The sequence below is a fragment of the Nannochloropsis gaditana genome, assembly GCF_000240725.1.
Source record: "Nannochloropsis gaditana CCMP526 unplaced genomic scaffold scaffold437, whole genome shotgun sequence".
Classification (NCBI taxonomy): domain Eukaryota; class Eustigmatophyceae; order Eustigmatales; family Monodopsidaceae; genus Microchloropsis; species Microchloropsis gaditana.
The window spans coordinates 2,705-17,957 of NW_005803516.1; the positions used below are offsets into that span (position 1 = coordinate 2,705).

The 15,253-nt window shown below is 53.2% G+C and overlaps 4 protein-coding genes across 4 annotated transcripts; 1 reads left to right on the plus strand and 3 right to left on the minus strand.

The window, feature by feature from the left end:
- Positions 1-3,196: 3,196 nt before the first annotated feature.
- Positions 3,197-4,456, minus strand: NGA_0402001 (short chain dehydrogenase reductase family; the record flags this gene model as incomplete). Its single annotated transcript, XM_005854636.1, has 5 exons — positions 3,197-3,301; positions 3,450-3,583; positions 3,711-4,026; positions 4,128-4,235; positions 4,316-4,456. Coding segments are annotated over 5 exons (804 nt in total), but the record flags the coding sequence as incomplete, so codon positions are not given.
- A 559-nt stretch (positions 4,457-5,015) lies between these two features.
- On the plus strand, positions 5,016-6,209 carry NGA_0401810 (type iii effector protein; the record flags this gene model as incomplete). The annotated part of the gene is made up of 5 exons (XM_005854635.1): positions 5,016-5,158; positions 5,292-5,358; positions 5,437-5,623; positions 5,912-5,989; positions 6,087-6,209. The coding sequence occupies exons 1-5, from the start codon at positions 5,047-5,049 to the stop codon at positions 6,207-6,209; spliced, it is 567 nt and encodes a 188-aa protein (XP_005854697.1). The 5' UTR covers positions 5,016-5,046.
- Positions 6,210-9,087: 2,878 nt separating this feature from the next.
- Positions 9,088-11,222, minus strand: NGA_0244302 (uncharacterized protein). Its single transcript, XM_005854634.1, has 3 exons — positions 11,053-11,222; positions 9,788-10,953; positions 9,088-9,689 (listed from the first exon to the last, which is right to left on the minus strand). The coding sequence occupies exons 1-3, from the start codon at positions 11,196-11,198 to the stop codon at positions 9,325-9,327; spliced, it is 1,677 nt and encodes a 558-aa protein (XP_005854696.1). The 5' UTR covers positions 11,199-11,222; the 3' UTR covers positions 9,088-9,324.
- Positions 11,223-12,698: 1,476 nt separating this feature from the next.
- On the minus strand, positions 12,699-14,504 carry NGA_0402100 (nitric oxide synthase interacting protein; the record flags this gene model as incomplete). The annotated part of the gene is made up of 8 exons (XM_005854637.1): positions 14,412-14,504; positions 14,115-14,210; positions 13,931-14,021; positions 13,703-13,826; positions 13,567-13,616; positions 13,338-13,451; positions 12,897-12,989; positions 12,699-12,779 (listed from the first exon to the last, which is right to left on the minus strand). Coding segments are annotated over exons 1-8 (720 nt in total), but the record flags the coding sequence as incomplete, so codon positions are not given.
- Positions 14,505-15,253: the final 749 nt, after the last annotated feature.

Below are 15,253 nucleotides of genomic sequence, written 5' to 3' on the forward strand. Positions count from 1 at the left end.
GCACGAGAGATGGGGCCATTTCTTGCTGGAGTGCGGGCTGGACGATTGTGAGGGAGAAAGCTGTGAAGAGGATTTAAACCCCATACTGTTTCATAATTTAAAATATCACAGGAGAATGTTGCCAAAATGTCGTGTAAACATTGCTTGAGCTGGGAACGTTGTCAGGATTGGGAGGTTGTATTTCAAATAACCGTTTATGTAACAGAAAAGCGCGCCGAGCTCCCGCATTAAAGTGTTGTTGGCAATACATGGGTATTGTATCCAGTTTGAACAGAGACTTGAAAAGACATGATTGTACATTCAGCAACCGAAGGTAATTAAGTGTTTGATGAACTCACTAAACCGATGAAATTTTCTACATTCAAATATTCTAGCAGTCCATAATTCAAACGACGCTACTGTTTCACAACAATATTTTTGTACCTTTCCCTCCAAAAAAAAATAAGGTTCTGCAGTGATAAAGAAGGGATAAATAAAACAGGGAAAGTAAGTATTGCCCCTCAATACCCGCGGATTTTAGATAAGAGGTATGGTTCTCTTTGTGCTTTATGGCGTCGGGCTCCCTTTACGATTCTGACGATCGGCCCATAAATATTCATCTTCATACCACCGCATCAACAAGATAAGTTTCGATCCCTCTAGTTCTACCAAACAGGAAACAGAAGGCTGGTATGGTTTGGCACGGCATCCATTTGTCAGCCATCGCCAAACAGGTATGGGCCTACCGCAATCAACAGCCTCAACACTCATTTTTCGTGTTAGTTCAATGATAGCTCACTTCCTTCTCCCGTTCGTATGATTTTTCCTTCAGCTGCCAGCAATTCGCGGTTATTTACAAGAAGACGTTCGACTGATCGATTTGCAGGATGATACCTATGGGATGTCTCCTCTTATTTGGAGTGTACGTACGTCGGTAGAGAAAATGCTGCACCGGATGGTGTTCACTTATTTTGTGGTCAATGATGCATCCCTTGACCCCCCTCATCTTGTTCTTCCCGTATTCTTAAACTGTCCTTACCTCAAGTGCGTCATGGGCCATGATGATGTTGCCGCTTGGCTGCTCGCCCGCGGGGCTTCAGTAGATCTCGTAGACTCCGGGGGGCGATCTGCATTGTTTTACGCCAGCAAGATTGGGTGAGTAGTATGAAAGATGCAGCGACTGGGAGCATAGGAGAAGGAAACGCAATCCGGCGGGGGCGTCGCTTACGTTCAGGTATTGATCGTTTCTCGTCTTTCCCTGCTACTCTCAGATACTTGGACCTCGTCTCGGTGCTCCTTAAACACAATCCAGACGTCCGTAAACAGAGCACAGAAGGTAAAGGCTTGGTCGAAAGGTTTCAGCAATCGTGACAGGCGTCCACTTCTCATATTCGTGTCTTCTTTCCGCAGGAATGACACCTCTCATCATCGCCTGCGCATGCGGACATACAGACGTGGTGAAGGCTCTCATTGACCACGCCTGTTCACTGGCCCCCCTTTCCTCCAAGAGTAACGCCTGCTTGTCTTCCTCCCATTCTTCCTTCGCTTCCACTACCGTCACGGCTACCAGCAGAGCGGCTGCCTCCTCCCTCTCGTCTTTGTCCGTCCAGCCCCCTGCTATCAAAGAATACTTAGACCTTGTCACGCGGAGGGGGAACAGCGCTGTGCATTGCGCCTCCCGTTTCCCTCAGATCCTAAAGATTCTGCTCCAGGTCCGTCGACTTGGCTTCCAAGCTCTTCGTCCCCTACCCCCTTCTTTCCAGTCATTCACACAAAAGAACCCCTTTTCTCTGACGAACAACTTCTATGTCTTAGTTCTTTCAGCAGTAATGACGAAAGTCATCTCATCAGTGAGCGCACCCGTATTATTTTCCTCTCCCTCTCCACAGAAAGGAGCAAATCCAACCCTAGTTAACCGGGAGGGCCACACAGCCCTGGAAATCGCCATGGCTAAGAACGTTCCTACTTCCGTTCGCGTCCTTAAGGTGAGGAATGAGGACGTAAAACAGGGCAGGAATGCAGACAGAGCCCATTCTTGTCACTCACTGCACACAGAGACATGGGTTCATAAAAACCGCCTTCCCTCTCCTCCGTTAGAAATATCTGCAGGAGAAGGAGTCGCGGCGGGCGCGATGTCTTTACAAGGCGCGTGCCATCTGCGACGCCTCCCACGCCCTCCGACACACGTATGTGACGGGCAAGACCCGTGCTGAGAAGGTAGGTTGCAGCGAATTTTTTGACAAAGATTCTTCCCCAGGACCTCTCCTCGTCGACATAGCCTTTAATTAGGTTCTCAATAGTGAAAGCTAAGATTGCTCTTTAAAGTCCTTTGACAAACTTCCCTTTTCTGTTTCGCATGCTCCTACACAGCGTCGTAAGTGTCTTAGCGTGACTCCTGGCTACTTGGAGGAGAGGGTCGTGCGGGAGGCTCCTTTGCCGCTTTTGCTCGCTGGGTCCAGGGGAGAAAACGAAAAGTCGGAGAGAGAGAACGGACGTGGAAGGGGGCTCAGTCGAGTGGTACGGGCGAATAGGAAAAGGTCTTTCGAGAGGCAAGAGGAGGGCGAGGAACCCGTGAAGGCGTTACACGCGCAGACCGCGCGGTGTCCGTCAGTCCAAGACCCGCGCACGCAGGTAGGTCATCCTTCCATAGGGCCACTAGACCACCTCCCCTTTCCATGTTTCCACCGCTTTCTTGATGTTGGAAATATATTTGTGGCAGGCCTTTGATGTCCACGCACTTGTCTCCATATTTTCCCCAAGGTGCGCGAGGCTGTTTTCTGGCACACGGTGGGGGGAGGGCTGAAAAGGGAGCTTTTCGTCGAACTTATGGATATGATGCTGCCCAAGTGGGACCCTGAGCGAGTTCGGTAGGAGAGCATTGAATCACTGGATTGACAGCGGGCGAAGGAGGCCGAAGAGGGAAGATTGCAGGATTTATCTGTACCTAACAATACTGTATCATCTTTCTTGTGTATAACAAGCGTACGAAGCTGTCCGAGCACCAAATAAAGTGGGTGATCGTGGTGAATGTGGACAAGGCACATAAAATGTCTCTAGAGGAGTAAGAATGTGCAGTTGGAATCTGAAGGAAGCTTTTAAAACTATATCCATATATACTTTTAGCTTGCGCGAGACCCACACCTTCTGGGATTCTTATTTCTTTTCCTTCTCCCTCCTCTTCTCCACCGTGCCCGCCCTTCCTTTCTACCTTTTGCCCTTAAAGTCGGGGCTTGACCAGGATCCCCCCGTCCACGACAAGTACGGCGCCGGTCACGTAGGCTCCTGCCCGCGAGGCCAGGAACAAGGCTGCTCCTGCCATATCCTAAGGGAAGGGAGAAGGGAGGGACAGGGGAGAGCGTGTTGAGATAGGCTCGCGGTCCGGTGATCTTTCCGCTGACCTTGCGACTCTTCCTTCGTCTAGCATCTCGTCCCCTCCCTTCCCGCTACCCCGCCTTTCCTCCCACCCCTACTACCTCTGGAGATCCTATTCTGCCCAAGGCCGTCCCCGCCTCTATCTCCTCCTGCGCCCGCGCCAGGGTCACCTTCATCATCTTGCTGGCAAAGGGACCCGGAGCGAGGGTATTTACGGTGATGTGTCGGTGACCTACGGGATTGGGGAATGAAGGGCGGGCAACGGCGCCGAGCCATCCACAAGGGCGGGCGGCGAGGGATTTGAGTAAGCGGACACAGCGAGCCCCGGGTAAGGAAGGGCAGAGTGGAAGACGACCCACCTAGCTTGCCAGCTAAGACCTTGGAAAGCTGATGCAATGCGGCCTTGGAAGAAGAGTAAGCAAAGTGGTCGATCAGCGTCACGCGCGCCCCGTCAATCGAGCCTTGGGGTTGAGGAATTAGAGGGAGAAAGAGAGGAGGAAGAATAGGGGGAAGTGAGGCCAAGTGCAAGAGGTGCTCGCCCAAAAGTACCACTTCACCTATGTTTATCACGCGCGCAGGATTTCCAAGGGTGGCCGTTGCTTCAAGTAGGGGTAAGGCGAGGCGCGTGAGACTGAAGGCAGCGAGGAGGTTGAGGGCGACGACCTTCTCGAAAGCCTGCACAGCGGAAGGGAACGCGATGAGCATGACATGCTTCGACAGCTTCTGCATGAGCCTCCCTCGCCGCCAGTCACCCTGTTCCCGCCCTCCCCTTGTACCTTGATAGGGTAGGACTCGACGGGCTCGGCCCAGTTGGTGCCCGCGTTGTTCACGAGGACATGCAGCTTGCCGGCTGTCTCGCGGGCGACTGCCGAGAGGAGATTCATCTGTGAAAATGTATTTAGGGACGTGAAAAACTGTCCCAGTCAGAGTCTCCCTCCGGCTCTGAACGTGCCACGAGTCCCACCTGCTCGCTTTCCCCCTTGGAGAGGTCGGCAGTCAGGCCACGACAGAAGACCCGGGAGGGCGGACGGGAGGACGCGCGGACAATCTCTGCTGCTGCTTGCGTGGCTTCTTTCCGGGAGGCTATAAAAACACGTGCGCCTTTACGATGAGGTATGCCCAGCAGGACAGGCACAACGTGCAGAGCGTATGAGTGAGGAGTGAAACGCTACTTCCAGCTTTCTAGAGAAATTGTCACTGTGCTCGACAAAATTTACCGTTATCCACAAAGCCTTGAGCTATCATTCGGCCGATGCCCGTCCCACCTCCAGTAATTAAAACGTTTTTGTCTCGTACGTCGAAAAGTTTATCAACAGAAAGTGAGGGCGAGAGGGAGGAGGTAGACAGACTGGGAGCGTCCATGGCCATGGCAGCAGAGTTACGGTCCAAAATCGTGATTGTGGACTCCTGATTTGTATGAATTTACTTTTAATCGTGAAAAAGGTGTGGATTGGATGTACTTGGAGTAATAAAAACCGCTTTAGTACGGTAGCGACAGACTTTCGGAATTGAAGTTGCCCCGCCGCGTCGAGACAGAGTACCTCGCTCGAGTTAGCTACCTTTTTGTTGACCCCGCCGACAAATTACCCTAACCCTAACTCGTGCGGGGACGGATTACGTTTTCAGCTGACTTAAACTCGCCGGTGACACTCGAACTGTGGAAGACAGGCCCTAGGGATCATCACACGTCAAGAGATGTACATCCTCTTTGGCGTTCCCCTTCTCCTTCTCATGGCGTCACCAGCCAGCCAGGCGTTGAGGATATCGACGATGACCCCCTTTTTCAGCCGTCAAGTCTCGGAAAGAGGTAAAGAAGAGCATGGATTGCGCCCACCCAAAAATGCGCTTTAGTTGGGGGGGGGGGGGGAAGGTCAAGCGTGTTGCCGTATCCGCGTAGCCGTAGCATTCTGAGCCATTCCTGTGTACCCCCCATCTTGCAGCCGCCGGCTTGAGCAAGATTCACTTGGCACCTAAGTCTAGCACTGCTGTGTGTGCGACAGACACAAGGTGAGTACATCTGTTAGGGTGTCTTTATTTCCTCGCATGGCGCCACATCCCGTTTTCGAACGTGCCCCTCGAGCACAGCTCTCTCCCCATCTCTTCCCGACTCCTCGACATCAGCTCCATTACGTCCGCCCCAACAACCTGGGATGAGCAAGGAGCGGCTGGGTTCATACCTCCTCCCATAGCAGTAGTGGGACTGTTGGCGCGAGTAGGACCTGGAGGATTCGGAGGGACGGGCCCGCCTTTGAAATTCGACGAGGTCATGCAGGTAGGAGAGGAAGCGAGGTCGATCGCTATCAAAGCTACGCACATTTGATAGGAATAGGGTAATATTAAGACTTTTGGCAGTTTGTTGTGTCTACGCGTCAAAAAGCGCTCAGTGGAAACTCTTGATTTTCGGATTTCTCTGCCACACAACCGAAACCAACCCCAGCTTCCGTGATGCTTTCCAAGAATTTTTGCAAGCCTTTGAGCACCTTTAGCGATGATTGAAGCGGTTGAGGCAAAGAAAGTAGGAGGTCCGAGATTCATTCTTACCCCTTGCAAATTTGTACAGGCTATCGACGACACATACGACTACACGCCTAAGCCCTTCAAAAATGGGGACGTAACGAACCCTGCAGGAACTAATGCGGTGCGTCCCACACTTCTAGACTTCACAAGAAAGCTACAGATAGATGTCAAGCCCCCTTTTCTTCCTTTCTCAGAACTTATTTTCAATCAATGGCTAGGGCTCCTGCAAGCTCCTCTCCCTCGGCATCCTTCACGGCTTACCACCCGCTTCGTTGCTCGCCCTTTTCGGTACGTTGTCGTTCACATTTGAGTACATGCGGCCTTGTCAAGTCATTCACTGACCTATTCTTATTGCTATGAGTCATTTTTAAATAAAATATCATCCTAGCTTCCCGAGGATGTACAACCTTTCTCTTCTTTTTTAAGCGATAACCTTTCTTTTTTTGTTTTGATTGAGTCTTACGGCTAAATTTCTTACCACCGCTCTTGCAATCAATCTTATCATTTTGTGGGCATAGGTGAACACTACCGGTCTGTAATTCAGACCCCAAAAGGTAGCGATCACGGGAATATTCGAAGTCTCCTCTCAAAGGGATGGCAGGCGGTCTCTTTTCCTGAAGGTCTATCCCTGCGTCTCAAATAATAGTGTCGATGGAGAGAAACATGTTAGATTTCCATGAAAAGCTCGCATTCAATTGGACAAGACACTTCAAAGAAATTGAAAGGACAGTTTTGATCAATTTCAATTTGTTGCCTCCCATGGGAGGAGCAGGCCCAAGCAGCGACCCTGGCGGTATTCTTGGGCCAGCGAGGGAGCATATTCGCGTGTGACTGCTGCCCTGGAGACATTCGTGTTTTGTTGGATACGGAGCAACATGTGTTTAATAAAGTGTTTTCAAAAATATTTAAATGCTCTGCGTACCTTGATGCGCGCTGGGGCTCGAATGCATCGATCGGATTCCCCTCCTCGACATACGTTAACCCCCTATCCAGTTAATATTTCCCTTAGAAGGAGACCAAGTATTTGTGACTTTTGGCCTTCAGATTTTTGATAAAAAGATTTTGGAAATTCTCATTGGTCTAGTTTTTGCCTTGTGTAGCTTTTTCAAAGGATTGTCCGGCCTCCAGATCACACAACCTACCTTCCATCTTAAGTGCCAGGCTTCCCGTAAAAATTTTACGTCTGCATGGATAAACTTCCCTCAACGTGCTTCACGAGTCTTACACCGACAAAGATACACATGCCTTGCAAGTCGATAGCATATCTGGTGACTGCTATCGTGGTCATCGCCTCGCTCAAATGGTTTTACGAATACCTTCAGGCTCGAAAACCTGGCTTGGGCTGTATTGCCGGCAATGAGGCCACCCATCTCCTGAGTCCTGATGGCGTGAACATCCCAATTATTCATTCCTGTGTGATTATCAAAAGTTGGATCACAGCTGCAGATGTGGTACGCGTGCTCCAAAGGGCCGGAATTCCTAGTAGACGTTTCCAGCGCCTACAGCACTGCGTTTCGGCAAGCCCGGACACGTTTCAGCCCTTCGAAAACAGCCGTGGGGACTGGCCTGTATATTGGTTTCCTGAGCCCTCATTCTCCCACGAGAAGCATGTGGATTATCTCCCAGAGGGCCTCTCTCAAAGGGAGCTCAAGGACTGGATGAGCGGCATCATGAACATGCCACCGACATTTACCCGCAGCCCCTGGGAAATTTTGGTGGCGAATGCCTTGGATGGCGACAGCGAACGCACGGCGTTGATATTGCGGCTGCATCACGTGCTAGGGGATGGTCTCTCTGTGCTCGGTTTGCTGGAAGCCATGAGCGAGCCTCTGGAAGAGCACAAGCGGGGAGCTGAGAACCGGGAAGGGGAATGTATGCTAGCGACTGCCCTGACAGTGGGGCTGAAGCGCCGCCTAGACCAGCACAAAGAGTCCAGTCATCCGCATCAGACACATCCTATGATATCAAGCGCACCCTCTCCTTGCGCCACGCTCAGCTCGCTCTCCCGCCTCCTCCACCGCCTTTCTCGCTCTGCCCTCTTCGGAGCACGTATGGCGGTGGAAGTGCCCTGGGTGCTATGGCGCGACTACATCGCAGCGCCTCCGGAGCGCAATATGTTCAAGCCCCAGCCCCTGTCGGGAAGGAAGAAGGTGGCCTGGTCCCAGGAGCTCCTGGAGGTGGCTCGGCTGAAACGCGTCAAGGACAAATTGGGCGTGAAGGTCAACGACGTGTTGCTGGCCTGCGCGACGGGGGCGCTCCGGACCATCATGCTGAGCCAGTCCGTCGGCGACCGTGCTCACTTCGTGTTTCCAGAGGTGCCACGCGGAGCCACAAGCCCTATCGTCGAGAAGGAGGGGGAAAGTGAGGAGGAGGAGGAGGGAGGAGGAGGGGCGGGGGGCCTGGAGCCGACGGTTTCGAGCAAGCGAACTTCGGCATCACCCTCCCCTGCGACTTCGAACTCCCCCCCCCCTTGACCGACGCCGTCCGCGTTTTCCTCCCCATGTCCGTGCGGACCAACCTGGCCTCCCTCACAGACCTGGACAACCAGCTCTCCGTCCTCTCGGTCGCCCTTCCCACGGGCCTTGCCTCCCGTCGGCGCCGCCTCGCCCATCTGCACGCCCTGACCTCCAGACTGAAAGACTCCACCGTGCCCCTCGGCGTCACCCTTCTGACCACAGCCACGGGCGCCCTCCTCCCTCGCAGACTGCTTGAGGCTCAGGCCGACTTCCTCTGCCACAGGACCACGGGCGTCGTGACCAATGTCCCCGGACCCGTTCACCGCCGACGCTTCGCGGGGCACCCGATCGAAGGGATCGCCGTCCTGGTGCCCGCCGTCTCCTCCATCGGCATGGTCCTCTCCACCTTCACCTATGGGGAGGTGATGAGTGTGGGGCTGGTGCTGGACGAGGGCATTCCCTGCCGGGCGGACGAAGTGCTCGAGGCCTTCGCGCGCGAGTTTGAGAAATATGAGGCTCTGGCGGCCCAGGCGAGCAGGGAGAAGGTGGAAGGTCCGCTTTGAGGCAAGTAGCTTGGAGAAAGGTAAAGTGGACAACAAGGTGACGAGTGCGTGAGGGGGTCTGTGTGCATGGTGCGACCACCGCGCTTTTCGCGTCGGCGCGTGAATCGACATGGCATGTACAGCTGACTATCCATGACTTTGAAAAGGAACAGCAAGGATTGAGCGGCCTCCAAGGCGGTTCCACGGGTCCGAAGAGGACATACACATTGTGCCGGGACTCCCCAGGGCTTTGCTATTCATTCACATAAGCCAATTCACATCTCCGCGAGTCCTCCATCCTCGTTTCTAGTTCTACAACCTGTTGTCCATCTTTTATCCTGGCTCCTCTTTTGACCTTATTTGTTTATTTTTACTGTGCCAACTACCTGGTAGCATGTGACCACTGCTCTACTCTATCCTTCTCTCAACCCGGAAGCTCTGACGGCAAGCTTTGCCCACTACTCGTAAGACCCTTGGACGACATCCACGCTCCTCCCTCTTGCTCTACTTTCCTGGCGCCTGCGGCTCTTGAGGTCGCTTCGGCCGCAGGGCAAGAGGCGGAGGATCAACACATTCCCCTCCCTCAACCGATTGATGATCATGCCCACGGTCGCCAGGCACTTGGTGGGGGCGGGCCTCTCGCTGCCTTTCACCGCCCGCTGGACGCAGCACTCCAGGATCACGTCCAGGGAGGGGGTGTGCGTCGACTGGACCATGATGGCCGAGAAGGCGCCCATCAGCTCGTACAGGCCCGGGCCCGAGAGGAAGCGAGGCCAGAAGCTGTAGATTGCCATGCGCGTCTGGGACTTGAGGCCCTCGAGCTCTGAGGGGAGGGGATAAGAGAGCGGAAGGAAGGTGAATGGATAGGTACAGGGGCAGTGGCGGTGGAGGAGGGAGACCGACGGGCGGGGCCGAACCCACCTTCCGAGGATATAAAGAGCTCGCTCATGCGGTCGTTGCACCAAACCGACTCAATACCCGTCGCGTTGACGGAGGCCACTACGTAGCAGGCGTTCTCATCCGCCGCCAGCTGCTGGATTAGCTGGGATATGCTGGGGTCGCCCCCCGCACTGTTCCCTTGTGCCCCTCCCGCCGGGGGCCCCCTCTCCCCCACACCCCCGCTCTTTGCTTTCCTCCGTTTTGGCGCGAACGCCTGAGGCTGGGTGTCAAGCAGGTGGTCAAGCAGAGGAAGGACTCCGGCGGTCATATCCGCCACCCCTCGAGCCTGCGAGCACGCCCTAATCAGCGCCCTCGCGTTGAAGACTTTCTCCCAGTCCAACATCCCCTGGGCGGCCAGACGGGCGATGGCGCCACTCACGCCGTTCCGAGCGTGGAGGATGCTCGCTGAGGTGGAGTCGAGCAGGGGAAGGGAGGGGTCCACGGGAAAAGCGGGTTCCTCGAGCCGGGTGGAATCCACGGCCCTGGAGACGCGACGGAAGGGGGAAGAGTACTCCTCCCACGCGCGCGTTCCCGCATTGTCGCCGCGGCCTACTTTGGCAGACTTGCGCGGCCTGTTTTCGTTACCTTCCAACCTTTCGTGATCCTCCCAATCACACCGTTGGTTGCTTTTGTACCTGACACCACGGTGGGTGGCCCCCCTCGCCACGTCCTCCTCCGCCACCTCCCAAGTCCGGGCCGTTTCTTGACGTGCGTGTGAGGGGACAAGGTGATGTTTGAGGGAGTTGGAAGTGAGTGCGCGCGCGTCCAAGAGAGGGAAGGAAGAGGTTTGATCACGCGGTCGTCGCGGCAGCATGTGTGGGTGCACAGGGAGGATGTGGTCAGGCTTAATACGACGGAGGCAAGGGAAGCCCGCGGGCCTCGAGAGAGACGGGGACGACGAGGCGGCGCCAGGGGGAGGTGCGTGCGCGGAGGAAAAGGAGAAAGATGCGGTCGCAGACGTCGACGCCGAGGCAGCCCGAGACGAGAGGGACGGAACTGCCGGTGCTCGGACAGACCGATGAGCTGCCTCGGGCACTGAAGGGTCCGTGGCGTAAGCGAGCGGTAAAGAGTCAGGCCTCTCTCGTAATCGCGATCGGCAGCCTCCACTGGTTCCAGTGGCCGATTCCTTACAATGCTCGAGCTCCGGCCTGTGCCAATGTACGGCATATTTAGGTTACACTTCTCATTGATTACATACATGCGATCGGTCTCATGACCTGTCGACGTCATCCACACCCAAAACTTACTGTGCCGGTGGACTCAGGCCAGCAACTGTCGACAGAAGAGAGAGAGCACTGACGTCCTTGGCTTGTGTGGCATTAGGGCGGAAGACAGCAGGATGAGGGCCGGAAGGAATCCATCGCTCTCTACCCTCCAGCATTGGCGCAGACATCTTGTTTGTAAGTTGAGGACCCTGAGAGAAGAAGTGCAATTCAAGCGTAGAGATGAATGAAGGGTGGAAGAGTGTGTCGTAGCGGTGCGGTTAGACAAATGAACAACGTCAATAGTGCAGGACATTCAATCTCCGGCGTACTTATACTCGGCGGTTCCGACGTGGTCGCGGCGGGACAAATCTCCGTGAATATCTCCTTTTGAGGGTACCACAATGCTTCTTATCTAGAACTCGTAGCTATCAAGTACTGGTAGCTGTTCATGCACGAGAACCGAAGGACGACGAAGCGGGGTTAACTTGTCCCCCAAGGCCTCAGACGACACGTGGGCAGACTGTCGGCTTTTTCCCCTCCTTGCACTGGAACGCACCACCCTCCCCTACTCCACTGCGTTGCCAGCCTGACGACAGGGCACACCGCGACACGGGCACGCAGGAGATACCATACACGCTTTGCCAACACAGTGTGTTTCATACAGTTGCAACGGTGTTAGATTTGATCTTTATCTTCGTGTGTTTTCCCTTGCTCGGCCTTACCGCGAGCGGAGTCCTCTCCTCAGCGCTGATCGCAGTAAGTCAAAAATCGAGCATACGCACCAAATGTCACACCAGAAGAAGATAAAAAAATCTGTATCTTCCAAAGGAGAGATGAAATAGGCGCGCACAACCGCAAGGATGCAAGGCTGTATTTTTAATGCGGAATGACTGCCTTATGGAATCAGAGCGTCGCGCAGACAGGCAGAGATGCGTAACATATGCCGGTGACTTCATAAAGCCGCGGAGTCGGAGTAACAAGTGTTCTGTTCGTCTGAAGAGAACCAACATGGCCCCACGACCGAGCGCTTATGCTATGCAAGCATATCTCTTGGAAGGTATACTAAGGCATATATAGAAAAATAGACACAGACACACTTTTGAAAAAATCTGAACCAAAATGGAAGTTAAAAAAGTTACCACGCCACAGTCCATAAGAGTTGTTGCTTTTTTTTAGGGGACAGAGCCACCTCAAAAGTGTGTGACTCTGTGTTTTTTTGCTAAAACCTCACCAGATGCTGAGAAACCTGTACCCCCACCTCTCAGATGCAGTAGGTCACTTTTCTAATGTATTGGAAAGACGCATGATAAATGAGAAAGAGGACAAAAACAACCAAAAAACCCCGAGGAACCCCTTGAGCAAGGTGGCGCAGGGGAAAGACGCGCTTCAGATTCAACCTAGATCAGCGGGCACGGTTGGAGAAAACATTTGGCTGCGCTCCCATGACACCATGCCTCATACCCTGAAAGCTTTGCCCGTGACTGGACATGTCATGCTTGGATACGCCAGCTCCTGGGCAATGCTCTCCAAGACGACTACCCCCGTACTGGGTAGGGATGATAGAAAAGGAGCCAAAAAATAGATGACGTACAGAGCCCGGTTGCAACAACTGCATCGCCCTGTACTGGTGACTTTTCATTTTTCACTTTTTTAATGGTCATTTTCTTCCCCATTCCACTTTCATACCTTTTGATGAAGACAGCTGGTTGAGATGTGATGGCCTTGCGGGAGACAGCGCACAGAAACTTGCCGCGTCCATCATGCTCGTTCTAGAAGGGAGGAAAAGGGAGAAGGGAGGCCCGGTCTCACTGAGCGCACGAGCCCGCGCTCACGCCTCTCTCGCACACGCACATGCGGAGAGATAGAGATATTTCCTCCCTCCTTACCCTCCACTCCGGGTCGACCATGAGGGGCAAGGGGAGCAGGTCCTTGGCGCGGAGAGGATCGCCGGTCATAGGGCTGCGCGGGCGCGTGGCGGGCTGTAGAGAATTGGGAGCTACATTCAGTGTCCACACGTGATGTTGCCTTTCCCTTCTTTTCACACCCATCGCCCAAGATCTACATTCAGTGTCCACACGTGATGTTGCCTTTCCCTTCTTTTCACACCCATCGCCCAAGATCTACATTCAGTGTCCACACGTGGTGTTGCCTTTCCCTTCTTTCCACACCCATCGCCCAAGATCTCCGACGCGTGGTGTGTCAAGTATATTGACGGCGCTGCGAGAGCTACCGTCGGACTCGACAGGGCAGCACGTTGAACATAGAAGGCCCCCCTGAACCAACCCCGCTTCCCACTCAGGAAACTGCCAGTCGCATCGCTCTTCTACCTTCTCTATGGCCGTATTCTTGGCCTCTGGTGTGCAGACGGGCACCCAGAAGGAAGTCTTCTTCACATCCTCTTGCTTGGTCTTGAGGTCTCTGTGGATTACTTTCGAAAGTTGCTGAACGCCGGTGTGGGTAGGAGACCAGCCACAGGGAGAGCGTGCACAAGAATCGGTGAGCCGAGTTTCAGACTGATTCTGGACAATCAACGACAGGAAGGTGCCACGGACAAACCTGCTTGATATATCTCTGGCGATTCTCCTCCTGAGGGTTTTGCTCATGCTCTGGCAGGGACGAAGGTTATACAAAGACCACAATCAGCAATCATTCATTTACCCATTCTGAACCTCAAAACTTGTCCTTCGCACACTACCTTGCCGCGGAGCTGCCTCCTCAAAGGTCGACGTCTGCCTCTCCACGAAGCGGTGCACATCCTTTTCCTTTTCCTCGTTCAAGGCCGCCTCCATTCTCTCCTGCTCTTCTTCTCTTTGTTGCTAAAGCAATTGCGATGGGAAGACGGGGGTGAGAAATGGAACAGGATGACCTGGGGCATTCGACAGATTAAAAGAAAGTCGCCCATGAAGGGCAGCATACGCACCTCATACAGGACGCGCTGGCGCTTGAGGTCTTGCGTCTTAGATAATAGATACTCGACAATGGCCTCTCGCGAATAAATATGACCTGACGGGCTGCAAATAAAGTGTGTGAATAAAGATTGAAGGTAGATTTCATGACATTTCAAGCGATTTTCTGGACGGGCGTTTTCTTCCGAGGATTCGTACCTGACAACCGGATCTGTCACGGGCTTTAACGTCAAACAACAGTAGCCAAATGGCTGCTGCGAGTCTGTCCCAATACGAGTTTTTTGGGTTCCCCACCTAAGATGTCGTCCAAAATGACGAGGCAGTGGATCGTGAATGTATACGTGCTACTACGCATCCCTTGTTCCCACTGCCTGAAGGACCTCGATGAAGGCAACAAAGAAAGTTATTTCAAAGGATTTATCTACTCCCCACATCGACATTTTTCTCCTCCTGCCGCTATGAATAGACAAAAAGATATCGTTTTGATTTGCTTACCCAGCCATTTTGCGTTCCTGGTACGTGAAAGTCGCCCGGTCCGTGTTGTTGCGGGAGTGTTTCTGAGGCATGCTTTCGGTTGGTGTGAGAGACTCTCCGAGCAAGCAAAGCTGTGTAATAGGTGGGAGACCTAGCGTCACAGAATGTCTATTCTCAATATAGGGAAAATTCGCCACGAATGGAGGCGTCAGAGTGAAGGGAGACTATTTACGTCGTCGTGGAGTCCAGGCGGCGGCCAGCTAGCCGCCTGTCCGGGTAGCTTTTGCTTGCTTGCTTGAAATCAAAAACATTGTCGTCGACCAAGGAGCAAGCACGATGTAAACTTTAAGCATTGTTTTTATTGTACCATGAATGTACGATACATCGTCTTTATTCAAACGTAGATATGTAATTCTGATATATGTATAAGATGAACACGTCATCTTCACGTGTCTGTGCAATTTTCACCTAAGCCCCTTGCCCTCCTGTTTCCATCGTAGCTTTTCCCCTCTCTTTTTCCTTGACAAAATCGCCCGCCGTTTTTGCCTTCCTCCCTTGTATTCCTTTCGGCAATGTCCAATGCGCCTTGCTAGCATTCTTACAAGCTTTAATTTTTCTGAGCTTGCTTTCCATGCTGTTCGGCATCAAATCATGCCGTGCGATCACCCCACAAACATCTCGCTCTATGCTCAGCACAAGTAAGTGTCTAAGCCCTAAGCCCCGGAAGAGACGGTAGACTTTCGTGACACTCGAATCCTCTGTCACGAAATAGACACTGGGATTGCTGTAAGGTCGCAAGTCCATCCATTTGCTTTCATCCTCCGGGGTGAGGGGAATGACGGGTTGGGCAATGACACGGCTAC